General features: G+C 33.9%; 1 protein-coding gene across 1 annotated transcript in view; it reads right to left on the bottom strand.

Annotated features, from left to right (window-relative positions):
* LOC139518804 (uncharacterized) overlaps positions 1 to 15,651 on the bottom strand; it is a 32,594-nt gene extending 16,943 nt beyond the window's left edge. The window contains exons 1-5 of the mRNA XM_071310381.1: positions 15,449 to 15,651; positions 14,526 to 14,843; positions 12,729 to 13,073; positions 10,067 to 10,207; positions 9,389 to 9,532 (exon numbers count right to left, since the gene is read on the bottom strand). Of these exons, the coding sequence (XP_071166482.1) occupies positions 9,389 to 9,532; positions 10,067 to 10,207; positions 12,729 to 13,073; positions 14,526 to 14,843; positions 15,449 to 15,500 (1,000 nt within the window). The 5' untranslated portion in view covers positions 15,501 to 15,651. The remainder of the gene's footprint in view (positions 1 to 9,388; positions 9,533 to 10,066; positions 10,208 to 12,728; positions 13,074 to 14,525; positions 14,844 to 15,448) is intronic.
* Positions 15,652 to 16,105: the final 454 nt, after the last annotated feature.

The following is a 16,105-nucleotide window of genomic DNA, read 5'->3' as shown; positions in this document are numbered from 1 at the left end:
AAGTCAGGAATATGGTCATTGTTATATTATAGTTCGTTTCTGTGTGTGATACATTTTAACGTTGTGTTTCTTTTTCTTCCCAAATTCATGTATTTAGTTTTGATGTTATATTTGTTATTCGCATCGGATTTTGTCTAATGCTTAGTTCGTTTCTGTGAGTGTTACATTTTGATGTTGTGTCGTCATTTTCTTGTATTTAATGCGTTTTTCTCGGTTTTGGTTTATGACCAGGATTTATTATTTTTGAACATCTGTATACTACTGTTGCCTTTATTTATAGCTAATTTAACCTCTCACTTGTATGACAGTCGCATTAAAGTACAATATATTGACAACGATATGTGAACAAAACAAACAGACTTGATAGATTAAATTGTCAAAAATAGAGGTACAGCAGTCAACATTTTGTTTTAATCTCAATCACTATAAAAACAAACAGAAATATCAACAAAGACAAACAAAACTAGAGGCTCTCAAGAGCCTGTATCGCTCACCTGACTCTACTTTGGTTTTTTTAAATCATATCAAAAAAGATAAAATTTGGCTACAAAGTAACAACACTTGGCCAGCACCTCCTAAGGAAAGGAACATTCATGCTATGTTTAGTTTCATTCAATTCAGTGGTTCTCTAGAAGAAGACTTGTGTATGCATTTCCCATAGGGTCCTATGTTAAACTAAGTCCCCCACTGGCGGCCATCTTGGATGATGGATCAGCTCCAAAGTAACAACACTTGGTCAGCACCTCATAAGGAACATGCATGCTATGTTTGGTTTCATTCCATTTAGTGGTTCTCTAGATGAAGTCATTTGTATGCATTTCTCATATGGTCCTATGTTAAACTAAGTCCCGCCGCTGGCGGCCATCTTGGATGATGGATCAGCTACAAAGTAACAACACTTGGTCAGCACCTCATAAGGAACATTCATGCTATGTTTGGTTTCATTCCCTTCAGTGGTTCTCTAGAAGAGGTCATTTGTATGCATTTCCCATAGGGTCCTATGTTAAACTAAGTCCCGCCGCTGGCGGCCATCTTGGATGATGGATCAGCTACAAAGTAACAACACTTGGTCAGCACCTCATAAGGAACATGCATGCTATGTTTGGTTTCATTCCATTTAGTGGTTCTCTAGATGAAGTCATTTGTATGCATTTCTCATAGGGTCCTATGTTAATCTAAGTTCCCTGCTGGCGGCCATCTTGGATGATGGATCGGCTACAAAGTAACAACACTTGGTCAGCACCTCATAAGGAACATTCATGCTATGTTTGGTTTCATTCCCTTCAGTGGTTCTCTAGAAGAGGTCATTTGTATGCATTTCCCATAGGGTCCTATGTTAAACTAAGTCCCGCCGCTGGCGGCCATCTTGGATGATGGATCAGCAACAAAGTAACAACACTTGGTCAGCACCTCATAAGGAACATGCATGCTATGTTTGGTTTCATTCCATTTAGTGGTTCTCTAGATGAAGTCATTTGTATGCATTTCTCATAGGGTCCTATGTTAATCTAAGTTCCCTGCTGGCGGCCATCTTGGATGATGGATCGGCTACAAAGTAACAACACTTGGTCAGCACCTCATAAGGAACATTCATGCTATGTTTGGTTTCATTCCATTTAGTGGTTCTCTAGAAGAAGTCATTTGTATGCATTACCCATAGGGTCCTATGTTAAACTAAGTCCCGCCGCTGGCGGCCATCTTGGATGATGGATCAGCTACAAAGTAACAACACTTGGTCAGCACCTCATAAGGAACATTCATGCTATGTTTGGTTTCATTCCATTCAGTGGTTCTCTAGAAGAAGTCATTTGTATGCATTTCCTATAGGGTCCTATGTTAAACTAAGTCCCCCGATGGCGGCTATTTTGGATGATGGATCGGCTACAAAGTAACAACACTTGGTCAGCGCCTCATAAGGAACATTCATGTCATGTTTGGTTTCATTCCCTTCAGTGGTTCTCTAGAAGAAGTCATTTGTATGCATTTCCCATAGGGTCCTATGTTAAACTAAGTCCCCCGCTGGCGGTCATCTTGGATGATGGATCGGCTACAAAGTAACAACACTTGGTTAGCACCTCATAAGGAACATTCATGTCATGTTTGGTTTCATTCCATTCAGTGGTTCTCTAGAAGAAGTCATTTGTATGCATTTCCTATAGGGTCCTATGTTAAACTAAGTCCCCCGATGGCGGCTATTTTGGATGATGGATCGGCTACAAAGTAACAACACTTGGTCAGCGCCTCATAAGGAACATTCATGTCATGTTTGGTTTCATTCCCTTCAGTGGTTCTCTAGAAGAAGTCATTTGTATGCATTTCCCATAGGGTCCTATGTTAAACTAAGTCCCCCGCTGGCGGTCATCTTGGATGATGGATCGGCTACAAAGTAACAACACTTGGTCAGTACCTCATAAGGAACATGCATGCCATGTTTTGTTTCATTCCATTCAGTGGTTCTCTAGAAGAAGTTCAAAATGTAAAAAGTTAACGACGACGACGACGGACGACGACGACGGACGACAGACGACGGACGCCAAGTGATGAGAAAAGCTCACTTGGCCCTTCGGGCCAGGTGAGCTAAAAAGCATAAAGACAAAACATATAAGCAAAATGAAAGACAGGAATACAAAATTTAACATAGCGAAATAACACAATGTTGGGATGTATAATACAAGCCACGTCAAAAGTATGTTACAAAATATAGACTAAACAATAAAGTAATAATTTACAAAGACATATTAAAGGATACTATCACACGTTATCAAGATGACAAACAAGTCAGTATCTGTAATTTGTACTTCAAGACCATCGTACATTATTTGAGAAGTTGATAAGGAATATCTTTGTATCTTCCAAAGACGATAAATGATATGGCTTCTTTTATCTTCTTATTTTTGAAATTGTCTGAAGGAACTCGGCTCATGTGAAAAAAGAAAAGGTCGGCAAGGAGCATCCATATAAAAAAGATGTGGTATGATTGCCAATGAGACAACTATCCACAAAAGACCAAAATGACACAGACATTAACAACTATAGGTCACCGTACGGCCTTCAACAATGAGCAAAGCACATATATTCGAAAATAAAAATTGAATATCCTACAAGGAAGATTATCTTTTTTTAAATTATCAGAACCCAACAACTCGTTAATTTGAGAGCTATCTAAAACCCCAATATCCATATAAAGAATGGCATCCTTTGTAAACGTTACCCGTGAAACTATTAGCAGGTAACTGCTATTATATTCAATATCTATACTTGTCATTTATGGGTTGGCCAATATAATGGGTCCTTACAATTTTATAATACACATTTACGTAAACCTCAAGGTATACAATAAGTCTTGCAATCAAACAACTAATACAATCGAACACTGTCTAAATTAGCAAGTAGTTCAAAAATAATTATGGATTCCATTTAGAACTAAGCCAGAGCCTGAGTTTAACGAGAAGTTAAACAGATACTTTACTTTGTCAACATTGGTCAAAACAATCAGGTGTCTGAAAACAAATTATGTATTCATATGTTGAAAAAATGTGTGAATGATCGACCGTAGTCTGTTTTCTGAGACAAAACAAACTTTGAAATGTCTATCACCTCTTCATGTTCTTCCTGCTGACAAAGCTTGAAATAATAGTGTCTTTGTGTGTAAATCGCACTACTATGTGTGTCTTGTAAAAGAATAAGGAACAAATGAGCAGGAACATATTTTGGCAATCGGTTTCTTCTTTTAAATACGGCTGAATATATAACATTTGCTTTTCATGTCCTAAATACCTTTACTATTTTGTATTGAATAAAACAGAAAATTTGATCCTTTTAATGGAAAAGAAGCTGTATGGCGTACATACTCATCGTCTAAAAAAAATCCTCAAAGATATTCAATATAGATGTGTTAGCTATACTCTATAAATTTATTACGTTAGGATCTATACGGAATATTTTGTTAATAGTGAAAAAAAAGGTAAAAAATACTACACAGAGGAACAAGGGACGAGTAGGCTCTAGATTTTTCTTAACAACATTTAAAATTTAAGGTAGACATTATCAACAAAAACGGTCATTCATATTGGAACGAGCAGTACACCTCTCCTTGTCGACTTCCTTTTATTTTTATATGTGTCGGAGTTCCATCAGACACATGTCAAAAGCAAGATGATCAATGAAACCAGATCACATTCAGATATAGGTGTTATTTACTAATAACAATCAAACTTTTTTCTGCTTGTGTTCCTTAATATATTCTCAAGAACAAGAAATTAATGAGAAAACATATACAGCTTCCTCCACCATATGTTCAGACTTATACCTAGAATTTGACATAAAAGGTCATGTTAGTAACTGAATTGTTTACAAACGAGACGATATTAATTTTGAAATTATCATTTTCCATCAGCATAGTAGTAATACCAACTTCATCTGCATATGGGTTATACATTTCCGAATTCATTAATTATTCAAAATCATGCAGCTGCTACTAAGACTGTAAAAATGTCACCAATGTCTCGTCATTTTTCTAAAACAAAAGTCGTTGGAAGATACCAAGAACTGTTGATAAATATTCCGTATCAACTTCACAAATAATACATGATGGTCTGCAGTATAGATACTCACGTTGTTAAACATCTTTATAACGTGTTGAAGTGTTCTTTTATTTGTTTTTGTAAGTTATTGTTTTGTTCATTTTTGGAAATATACCTTTTGCATGGCTCGGTACTCATACATCCAGTCTTTGTGTTATTGTGCTACGGTAATAATGCATTTTATGTTCTTTGGATTTATACCATTTTGTTTTTCTGTGTTGAAGTATTAGTTTGTTTTATAGTTAAGATTAATATCCAATGCTGTATCCTTGTTTTTGACATTTTTTACTTATTATGTCTGTTTATTTTACCTCTACATTGAATTAATATAACGGAATTGTATGCGACAGTCATACAATTGAAAGGTTTAGCTAGCTATAAAAAACGGATTTAATTCATCATGCTCTACTTAAAAATGCATGTATCACGTCAGGAACAAGACAGTTGTTTTCCATTCTTTATATTATATGTTAGATCTTTTGATTTTGCCATTTGATTAGGATCGATTTTCCGTTGAAAATTGTTTTTGGAAGTCAGGTATTTTATGTGTTAGTTTACTTTTCATTTCAGGTCCATAGAGCGTCCCGTTTCGCTGGTTTAAGAGAGGTTGCGATTCCCTCGGTTTCTGTTATTTGTCATGATTCATTTATATTTAATTAATTTACGCGATTTAAACACAGGTAACCTATTGTCGCTTTAACTCGTGTCAATCAAAAAATTCTGTTTGTTGAAAATAGTGTAAGGCTTGGTATCATTAAAACGTTTAATCCCGCTGCAATTATTTGAACCTGTCATAGTTAGGAATCTGATGTTCAATGGGTTTTTTTCGTTATGGAGTTCTTATGTTTCTTGTTTCCCGTTTTTGTAAAAATTAGACCGTTGGTTTTCTCGTTTGACTGGTTTTACACTTGGAAATTTTTGAGGCCCTTTATAGCTAACTGTTCGATGTGAGCCAAGGCTTCGTGTTGAGGCCTTACCTTGACCTATAATGATTTACTTTTATAAATTGTCACTTGGATGGAGAGCTGTCTCATTGGCACTCCTTCAACATCATCTTTCTATATGTATTGGATTTTTAATAATAAATATGATATTCACATACGTACATTCTCTAAAAATCGTGGACATTGTGTTAAAGAAATGAGGAAAGGTCGATTGACTATAAGTTTGGATAATCTGAGTACATGAAGGAGTAGAACGAAGAAGTAACCCGCCATCGCAGTGGTTGGCCTGCATTTTTACCCTTAGTTCTTTATTCTATGAGTAAATACATACATCTTATACGATGTTTATACTGATTATCTTATAAATCAGAACTTAACCTAAATAGTTTCAAATTGTTATAGCATTCTACGTTAAATACTATTTCCAAAGATTTGTTTCTTTTGAACAGCGGTATACTGCTGTGCCTTTATTTGTTCACCAAAGTAGAAAGAAGATTTAATATTACTAATGTTAAAAGAGAAAAAATATATATCGCGCGATGTATAAACGAGAGACACATATATTCAAAAGACTTATTCGATTACCAAAATAATTTAGGGGCTTATTAAACGTATTGGGGCTTTCGAAAATCCCTAGTTCTGTCGCATTGTTGCAATCATCAGAGAAGCGTATAATTCAATATGGCTCAAAAAAAGTTAATAACTTAAAGAAACTGTATCCGTTTTTATTTTGAATATTCATCACAAATAAAGGCAACAGTAGGATACAGTTATCAAAGGTACCAGGATTATAATTTAGTACGCCAGACGCGCGTTTCGTCTACATAAGACTCATCAGTGACGCTCATATCAAAATATTTATAAAGCCAAACAAGTACGAAGTTGAAGAGCATTGAGGATCCAAAATTCCAAAATACGGCTAAGGTAATCTATGCCTGGGATACATAAGAAAATCTTTTGTTTTTCCAAAAATTTAAAGTATACCGCTGTTTGAAATTCATAAAACGATTGAGAAAAAAAACAAATCCGGGTTACAAACAAAACCTGAGGGAAACACATCAAATATAAGAGGAGAACTACACAACACAACACAGGTAATGTCGAACGAAAATTTGTTAAAAGATGACATCCCTTACAGAACAAAAACGCACAGCAGAGGTTTGTGTGTACGTAAAATTGTACTGACGAATCTCATGACATTGTGTGGTTGTGCCATGTCCGGTTTAATGGACCATGTGGTATGCAATATACAGATAAATGTACCATGTGTTTTTCGTTGTTTTATTATTTTGATATCTATTTTCTGGGAGGAGTCGGCTGATAGTGGTTAGAAAGTGTCAATTTAAACTTTGGTAAGACTTTTTATTCTTCTTTTTATCATTGATTAGTTTTAAATATTTATCAATACACACGATTATACCATATATTATTCATCACCTCTATCTAATAACTCCCTTTGGTCTAGGGATATCATTTGTTCAATGTAAATATAACGGAATTTGATTAGACTGTCATCAAAGTGAGAGGGTTGGCGCTTTAAAACCAGGTTTAATCCACCATTTTTACATTTGAAAATGCCCGTACCAAGTCAGGAATATGACAGTTCTTGTCCATTTGTTTTTGATGCGTTTTGGTTTTTTTGAAATTGCCATGTGATTATGGACTTTCCAAATTGATTTTCCTCTAAGTTCAGTATTTTTGTGATTTTACTTTTGTTATTAATCACATTACCAAAGCGCAGGTATCAGCATTCTACAAATTTATGAAAATAAACAACTGCTAAAACTAATGGGGATAATGGTTTACAACTACACCGTTAAGTCTTCTGAAGCATGGGTGCATGTGTGTCCGCATTACTATAACCATTATACCTCTTATACTATTTGCACGTATAAAGATTAGTTATGCAGATGAGTCAAGCCAGCTACTTAGCAATGGAGTATTTTCATCGCTTCTGATGCAAAGTTTCCGTGATTTCTTTGGCATTGAAAGTTCAAGTCTTTTCCAAAAAGCTTTAACATCCCTCTGACTGGTTTCTCCTGGCCAAGTAATGTATGTGACGGATTGAATTATATGTTTTAATGTATCATCCATTAAACCTTGTAAATTTTCATATTTGTCTAGTAATACTGGAATAATCTTGTGTTTGGATTTTGTAGAAATCATTTCAGCATGAGCCATTTCCAATTCAAAAGTAGTATATCCTCCTTGAAGATACTCCCTGCTTATGATCAATATAGTACGACGGCTGTTAGCAATGGAGTCCACTATGTTGTTAGCAATGGCTGAAATAGCAGTGCAAATTATTTCATAATTCTTTAATTTCAATTGTGTAAAACAAAAATGTTACTTTATTTTTTATCTAGTTTTTAATAGTTTTAAATGTTGTCCTATGTGCTTTTTTATATTTAATGTATGCATGTGTGAAGTTTATACTGGTAATATCCCTTTCTATTTTGACATGAAAATTATAAAAAATGTTTCCGTTTCATACTTTGAGGGTTAAAATATTTATATCACTGATGGTTTACAAATTTCGTGATGCTTTATGGTTGGAAGAGCGTCAACGACAAATCTGCAAGATGCATAAACACATAAAATAACTATCAACATATTTTATAGAAGAAAAATGTTTGGTGTCACGTGTGAAACAGGATTTCCTTACCCCTGTGGAGCACCTGAGATCACCACGTTTTCTTGGTGAGGTTCATGTTGCTCAGTCGATAGTTTTTCCATGTTTTGTTTTGTGTACTGTCTTTTTGTTGTTCTTCCGTTTTTTTGCCAAGAAGTTTTCAGTTTTATTCGCCTCCTCTTTCAGATCAATAATTTCAACTTAGTGGCGTTACGAGTACGAATTCTTAAACTAACAGCAGTTTACCGATATTCAAATTTCGCAAATTTGTTTATGTGTCAATGAAGTTAGCATCCGTTACACAAGCTCCATCTGTCGTTCAGATACATACTCAGTAAAATTAAAACAATCAAGAAAAGGATGTACAATCCAGAATGCTTCTCTGGGATGTAAATACGTTAGACCGCGAAAACATGTTACCAAAGATTTGAGAATGCCGAGAAATGGGAAGTAGACAATTAGATAGTTGCAACCTTCAAATTCACGTTCGTCATAGATAAGTTTGTAGTCGTTATTGGTCCTCAATGCTCTTCAATTCGTACTTTATTTGGCCTTTTTAACATTTTTTTATTCGAGCATCACTGAAAAGTCTTTGTAGGTGAAACGCGCGTCTGGCGTATATACGAAATTTCAATCCTGGTATCTATGATGAGTTTAGTAATATGGAGTCAATAATCTTGACAAATGCAGACCTTTCAGTTTCGTTAGTTTCCTTAATTTTAAGTTCACTGTGAATTTGTATTTGATGCAAATCTTCGGTGTATCCGTTGTTAGAATAAATGTAGTATGATTTTTCATAACCTATTGTCTACAATTTCTAGTTCTATAGAAAAAGCTCTTTCAGTTAACTATTTGGAAAACTGTTTTGATATACCAGAAAAATTTTAAGGTTTGTGATTAAAAAAAATTCACACGATTATAAATTGCTTTTTGCTTATAATAAAATAAAAAACAGAAAAAACATAGATTTAAATGCTAATTAAAGATTTTTTTGTTTTGTTTTGATTTTTTTTCGTGCGTCCAAAGCGCTTATCTGGAATTTTTTATGTGTTTGAGCTTTTGATATTGCCATTTGATGAGGAGTTTTCCGTTTAAAAATTTTCCTCGGAGTTCAGTATTTTTGTGAGTTTATTTATTTCATGCATTCATTTTAAAGTTTTCTCGAATGACTCGTATGTCATTTTATTCCAAAGAATTCTTTACTTTATTGAATTCTTCAAGAATTATACCTTTTCCTGGTAAAAAATCTTTATGATGAATGCACAGTTTGTAACCCAACTGCGTTTCCAACTTCATGTAAAGTTTACTGGATACAAACTGGTGGTCTGCGTCTTGTGACTTGAATGATATAAATGCGTCCCATAATTTTGAATCTATAAAAACAATATAATTTTAAACTCTCCGTTAAAATCAAAATCCTGCTCTATTGAAAGTCGATTGTCATTTCTTTCTGGTTTGATGCTCTTCAATTTTGTACTTGTTTGGCTTTATAAATATTTTGATATGAGCGTCGCTGATGAGTCTTATGTAGACGAAACGCGTGTCTGGCGTACTGAATTATAGTCCTGGTACCTTTGATAACTATTGAAATCGTTTAAAGGGAGAGAAACTACAAATGGTAAAACAAAGCCCGAAGTCAAAGAAAGACAAAATTAACAGCCAAGAAGACGAAAAGAAAAAACGAATAGTCAAACAAACACTTAATCAAAGATAAGGTGACAGGAAACCCTTTAAATATTGGTTTAATATTGAAATAATAACTTTATATATTTACAATATGTAAAAGATGGTTTATTATTGAAGTTTTTATTAATTGATTTCTTTGGTTCTCTCATATGAAACTAATATTCTCTAACTCATTTTTTCAGTATTTAATCGAAAAAAAGGTGTATTAACAAAATACTTGCCATCATCTTCAGCTTTTTGAAATGTATATGCTATTTGCAAGAAAAACAGTGGTTTATTCTTCCTCAGGACTAGTCCAGTAACAAACAACAGGACAAGAAGAAAACAAATTAAACCTAATATGAAGACCACCTTCCTAATTTCTGAAAATAAAAGAAGAATAGTAGATTATCGCTTATACAATAATAAAAAGAGAAGGACAGATATCGGTGTAAGTTGAGACATAACTGTAAAATTGTTCCAGCTTATTGTACACGTGTACAGTCGGTTAGAAAGTAGTTTAAGTATAAATAGTTCATCTAATTCTGAAGAGTATATATTTTAATAAATTGTAATTGGTCAGTACAATATATCAAAAGTCTTTACAGCTTTTACAATAATGCTAGCAAGACAAATCTTTGTTTGGCTTGCTTTCTTTGTTTGTATAAATGTTTGCTCGACCATTGTAATTAAGATTGACATTTGCAACCAACCGAGGGGTGGAGTTTCAGCTTGTGTATAGTATACATAGGATGTGACTGGACACTCAGTCTGAATGACCTCGAAAAATACAACCAACCAATACACAATCTTTGTAATCTCTGTGGAGTAATAATTGGAGGGAAAGTCCCTTCACATATTTACTTTAAACATATTACAACAAATTCGGTAAAATAATTATGTAAAGAATATTTTTCTGATTAATGAATACACATTTTTGAAAGCACTAAATACTAAGAATACTTTTGAAAATAAAATTAACAAGAAATTAAAGTTAATTCGTGGTACAACTAAATGATGCGAGAATTGATGATAGAACGGACTGGACAGCAAAGGATACCTGAAACAGTCATATATTGACTTACATCTAGAAATTGACAATGAGGGTCGGTTGAAAACAAAACTTTGCGACAAAAGAGATGATTTCAGCTTTCCAATTGTGAACTTTCCATTCCTAAGTAGCAACATTCCAGCAGCACCTGCATACGGGGTATATATCTCCCAATTGATACGATATTCCCGTGCTTGCATTTCCTATCATGATTTTCTTGATAGAGGGTTACTGCTCACAAGGAAGCTATTAAACCAAGAGTTCCAAATGGTGAAGTTGAAATCATCCCTTCGTAAATTTTACGGACGCCATCACGAGTTGGTTGACCGTTATGGAATAACCGTTTCACAAATGATATCGGATATGTTCCTTACGTCGTTACTACAATCCCCTTCCCTTTCATGAATGTGACCTACCGAATTAGACTATTTACCGGATTTGTAATCACATAATCAACACGACGGGTGCCACATATGGAGCAGGATCTGCTTACCCTTCCGGAGCACCTGAGATCACCCCTAGTTTTTGGTGGGGTTCGTGTTGTTTATTCTTTAGTTTTCTATGTTGTGTCATGTGTACTATTGTTTTTCTGTTTGTCTTTTCATTCTTAGCCATGGCGTTGTCAGTTTGTTTTAGATTTATGAGTTTGGCTATCCCTTTGGTATCTTTCGTCCCTCTTTTAAGTGCATAAAATAATTAAAACGAAACACAAGTTATAATCAAAATGTTTTACTGTGAAAAGAAATTCTCTGCATATTTTAAAACTGCAAAAACGCTTAGTCCATTAATCAAAACATAATATATAAAAGGGATAAAAAAAAACATATTTTTTTAGTTTTGCTCTGGATGCTGTATTTTTTGGTCATAAACAAGCCTCTGTTCAATAATTGTATTTATACTACAACTAGTTGTGTTTATTTCCTAAATATAGTAACATAGCTTTATTTTGTATAATGTCAATTTTATCATGGAACTCTTTCTCTACGTCAGGGGTCCATTAAGTGATTAAAATAATTTTGACATTTAATTGTGTTACGATTTAAAAAGCTATCAATGTATTAATTTTAGTTGCAGTATAAAAACAACATTAGGTCAATTTCATAAAAAAAAACATTTTTTTAGTACATGGCCCAGACATGTGTTAATTCTATTTGTCATGTGATGTAATGAGATTTAGTGTCCTTAACCTCAAATATAACGTCCAATAAGATTTAAGTATGATGTATACAAGCTGATGCCCCGCCTATCTTAATTGCCATACTTGAGCAAACATTGATACAAACAAAGCAAGTAAGCCAAACAAAGATTTGTCTTGCTAGCATTAATGTAAAAGCTGTAACTCACATTTTATTTTAAAATTTCATAAGCTACATGTCTAAATTTAATGTCACTAACATCATCTGATTTGAATATGAGCAACACGACACATGCCTTGGGTGGAATTCATCCCCGTCTTTGTACTCGGTCGTCTGAGTTAGGATCCTGTGACTTCTTGAAATCATTGATACAATTTAGTGTCATTGATTTCAGCGCGTTATGGCGAGTACAACGATCGAATCGTAACATAAAGACACATTGTCGATTGATTTTGGGTATCACACTTGTATAATAATTTATGATATCCGTATTTGAAATATACAAATATGCATTAACATGACTGTATGTTTTGTTTCTATGGGCCTTGGCTATCTATTTGGATTATGGCTATTACATGTCGCTTCTTTATGTGTGAAAGGCAAACCGGTAAACTTGCTGAAATTATATATTCTATGCAGATGACTTCAAGACTGTTCATGCTACAGAAGGACCACCAATATACTTCATTGTACATTTTATACATTTAGAATGCATACCTTTAGAATCGAGGAGTGATAAAGTTGTCGTAGTGCTGTTAACGGTTAATCCGTCTTGATTGGTTGCAGAGCACATGTAAGGTCCAACATCGTTTAAATCCAGTTTTCCAATTGTTAGTGATGGGTTTACTGGTGTAGGTTTACTGTACTTTCCTGTTCTACATGTAGGTTTACCTTGATTTTCTGCGTTACAAGAAGTTTCCAGTGGATGATATCCTCTATTGGAATGAAAATACCAGCGGACCTCGCTGACGTTACTGGATTTAGAAGATATACTACACCCCAAGGTTATGGAACTTCCAATTTCTCCTACATATGATGGTTTGGAGACGGTTACATTTAATTCTGTAGGAAAATTATCGAGAAACATTAATTTATATATCACATGGTTTTACTTTATCTTTATAAAAGGTATGATATAAATCATGTCAGTACCGAAGTAGTGACTAATCAATTGATGATACATCTAGGACTAGCATTCAACCACAGTGGTATCATTAAACCAGTTCTAGAAAATCAAAATAACACGTTTGAACATTTGGCACGTTCGAAGATTAACCAAGAACGCTAAAAAAAAAAGGCCAAAAATGCCAAAAATGAGTAAAAATCATCAGTTAAGGATATGAGAAGATTTTAGAAAACAAAATAGAAAATAAAAATCGTAATTGACAATAACAAGCATACAGAGTCAAATTAACGATTTATGTCAAATAGAAACAAAAAAAGAAAAAGCAAAGCTGGTCGTTTCAAATAGTATAAGTTGACTGTTTTGTTTCTGTACCTCTTGAATATATTAAGTAGACACAAACAAAAACATGAAATGGTGAAACCTTTGCTCTGTTTTTGCAACGGCCATGTTTATTAAGAATTGAATATGCTATTTTATAAACATTTTTTGCTTATATAAACGTTGGCCGAAGCACATTCAAATGTGCGCTCAAACAACGCTTTTAAAAAGTAAATCTTATCAAATTATAAAAAGAAGCATTCAATTCTTATAATTGCATTTTTATGCTACGGCCATTAGATTAAAAGTAATATTAAGTTTTTCTATAGATTGTTTTCCCATTTTCACGGATAGCTTGTGCAGCCAATGTTGTACCCATATTTTGACTAGTTTATTTATTGTGTCTGTTTAGTTAACGCATCATTGTAAATATAACGGAATTTGATGAGACTGTCATCAAAGTGAGAGGGTTAGCGCTATAAAAACAGGTTTAATCCACCATTTTCTACATTTGAAAATGCCTGTACCGAGTCAGGACAGTTCTTGTCCGTTCGTTTTTGATGCGTTTTGTGTTGTGATTTTGCCATGTGATTATGAACTTTCCGAATTGATTTTCCACTGAGTTCAGTATTTTTGTAATTTTTTTTAATTTTTTTTTGTATGACGCTAAAAAAAAATGTGCGCACACACAACGCTTTTATAAAGTAAATCTTATCAAATTATAAAAAGAAGCATTCAATTCTGATAATTACATTTTTATATAAATTATGCTACGGCCATTAGATTAAAAGTAATATTAAGTTTTTCTATAGATTGTTTTCCCATTTTCACGGATAGCCTGTGCAGCCAATGCTGTTGTATTTTGTGCGGGAATACAATTTTATATTGGAGTGCCACAGGATTGCTGATTCTAAGGAAACATACATGCAATCTATTTACTTGATGGGCCAGTAGTTTCAGAGAATTTTTAAACGCCGATTACAGAGGACGGAAGAAGAATGCAAAATTATAGTTCACATGAATATTCGGTGCAGCAGATGATAAACAACGTTAAAAAAAATAGTACATACCAATGACAACTAAATAAAAGTATTCATTGCGTTTAGATCGAGATCGATGACAAATATAAAAGCCTGTGTCAGAAGGGTGTAGGTCTTTAATCTGAAGATTGTAAAATCCTTTGGGAAAGTTTCCAACTATTTTTATCCTCGGTTTCAAGTCTTTCGGGATGTTTTCTACATAGATATGGTTCTGCACGGAGTAGTAGTCTTTATAAGGAGGCCCTGTCCAAATTATAGCGCTGTGTTTAGTTGAAAGTCCCCGTAGAGAACAGTTGAATGTAATGGTTGAATCAATTATTCCTCTTATATAAACTGTTGTAGCATAACCTGCAAAGAAAAAAAGTATGTGGTTTATAAGCGTTTCTTGTGTTGTTTCGGGTTTTTTTTTATTGAGATTAGACCGTTGCTTTTCCTGTTTGAATAGTTTTACACAATTCATTTTAGGAGCTTTTTATAGCTTGTGATCGGTGTGAACCAAGGCTCTTTGTTGACGGTCGTACTTTGACCTATAAGTGTTTATTTTTTTTTATAAATTGTGACTTGGATGGAGAATTGTCTCATTGGCACTCATATCATATCTTCTATTAACTTTAAAAGTTATCAAATCCATTTGCTCAAAAGGGGGAAAATGTTCGCGAAAGTTTATTTTAGCTAATGCCGCTATTACCATAAAAAAAGATACAATTAAAATAAGACGCCATCGAGAGAATATGGTCTTCGCTGAAGTATTAATCAACAGCAAGAATGCGCGAAAAAACAAAGCGTTGCGAATCGTGGTTTTTTTTTTTATGAAAGCGCGAAATTTTAAGATTTTAAGATTATCAACGTTGGTATTTTCGTGAGGTGAAACCCTCCTTTTCCTAGTTGAAACATTCAGAACCTCTTTAAACATTCTTGGTATATACGGCTGACCGAGAAAAAATAATACCAACCATAAATCGACAAGAAAGCTAGCATCCATCTATAGATATTTCCTAAATCCATAGTCCTAATTCTATATATTTTTTTCTACTTGTATATAAAATTCTACTTTAAAGAACAAAATGATAAAAACAAATGTTAGCTCCTACTTCTTATTTATTTATATATATATCCAATTACGATTAAGTGTTTTGTTTTTTATACACGTACTTAAGACACTTCCTTGTTACGTTATTGTTCTGACCTTATTTTACTCTGAAGCATCATGTCTTCTGGATATTCAAAATTCAAAACAACTCATTAACGTTGAAAAGTAGCTTTTTGCACGGATTTATTTGGGTGCGTAAAATAATTTGATGCGATGTTTTCTAAGCAGTATTTTGTCTGTTCGTCTTTGCTTTCACTAAGAAAGTGCTAATTGTAATGAAATTTTAGTATGAATAAAGCGCTTCCGCGAAAAGGGAAAAAAATCAGGTCATTATGATCTTGAATTTCATATCATTGTCTGAAATCAGTCGTATACGTTCGTAGCAGAGTCTTAACTCATCGAAAAAGGCCCAAAGAGGGCGACATTTAGCATTCCAGACGGTTAGGTACGTCGTGTAACCTTTAGGGCCGATTTTTCTAGTCGGATGATGCGACTGTCATACAAGTGAGAGGTTTAGCTA

This window comes from Mytilus edulis, chromosome 4, assembly GCF_963676685.1.
Source record: "Mytilus edulis chromosome 4, xbMytEdul2.2, whole genome shotgun sequence".
Taxonomy (NCBI): Eukaryota; Metazoa; Mollusca; class Bivalvia; order Mytilida; family Mytilidae; genus Mytilus; species Mytilus edulis.
This window is presented reverse-complemented; position numbering and strand designations above follow the sequence as displayed.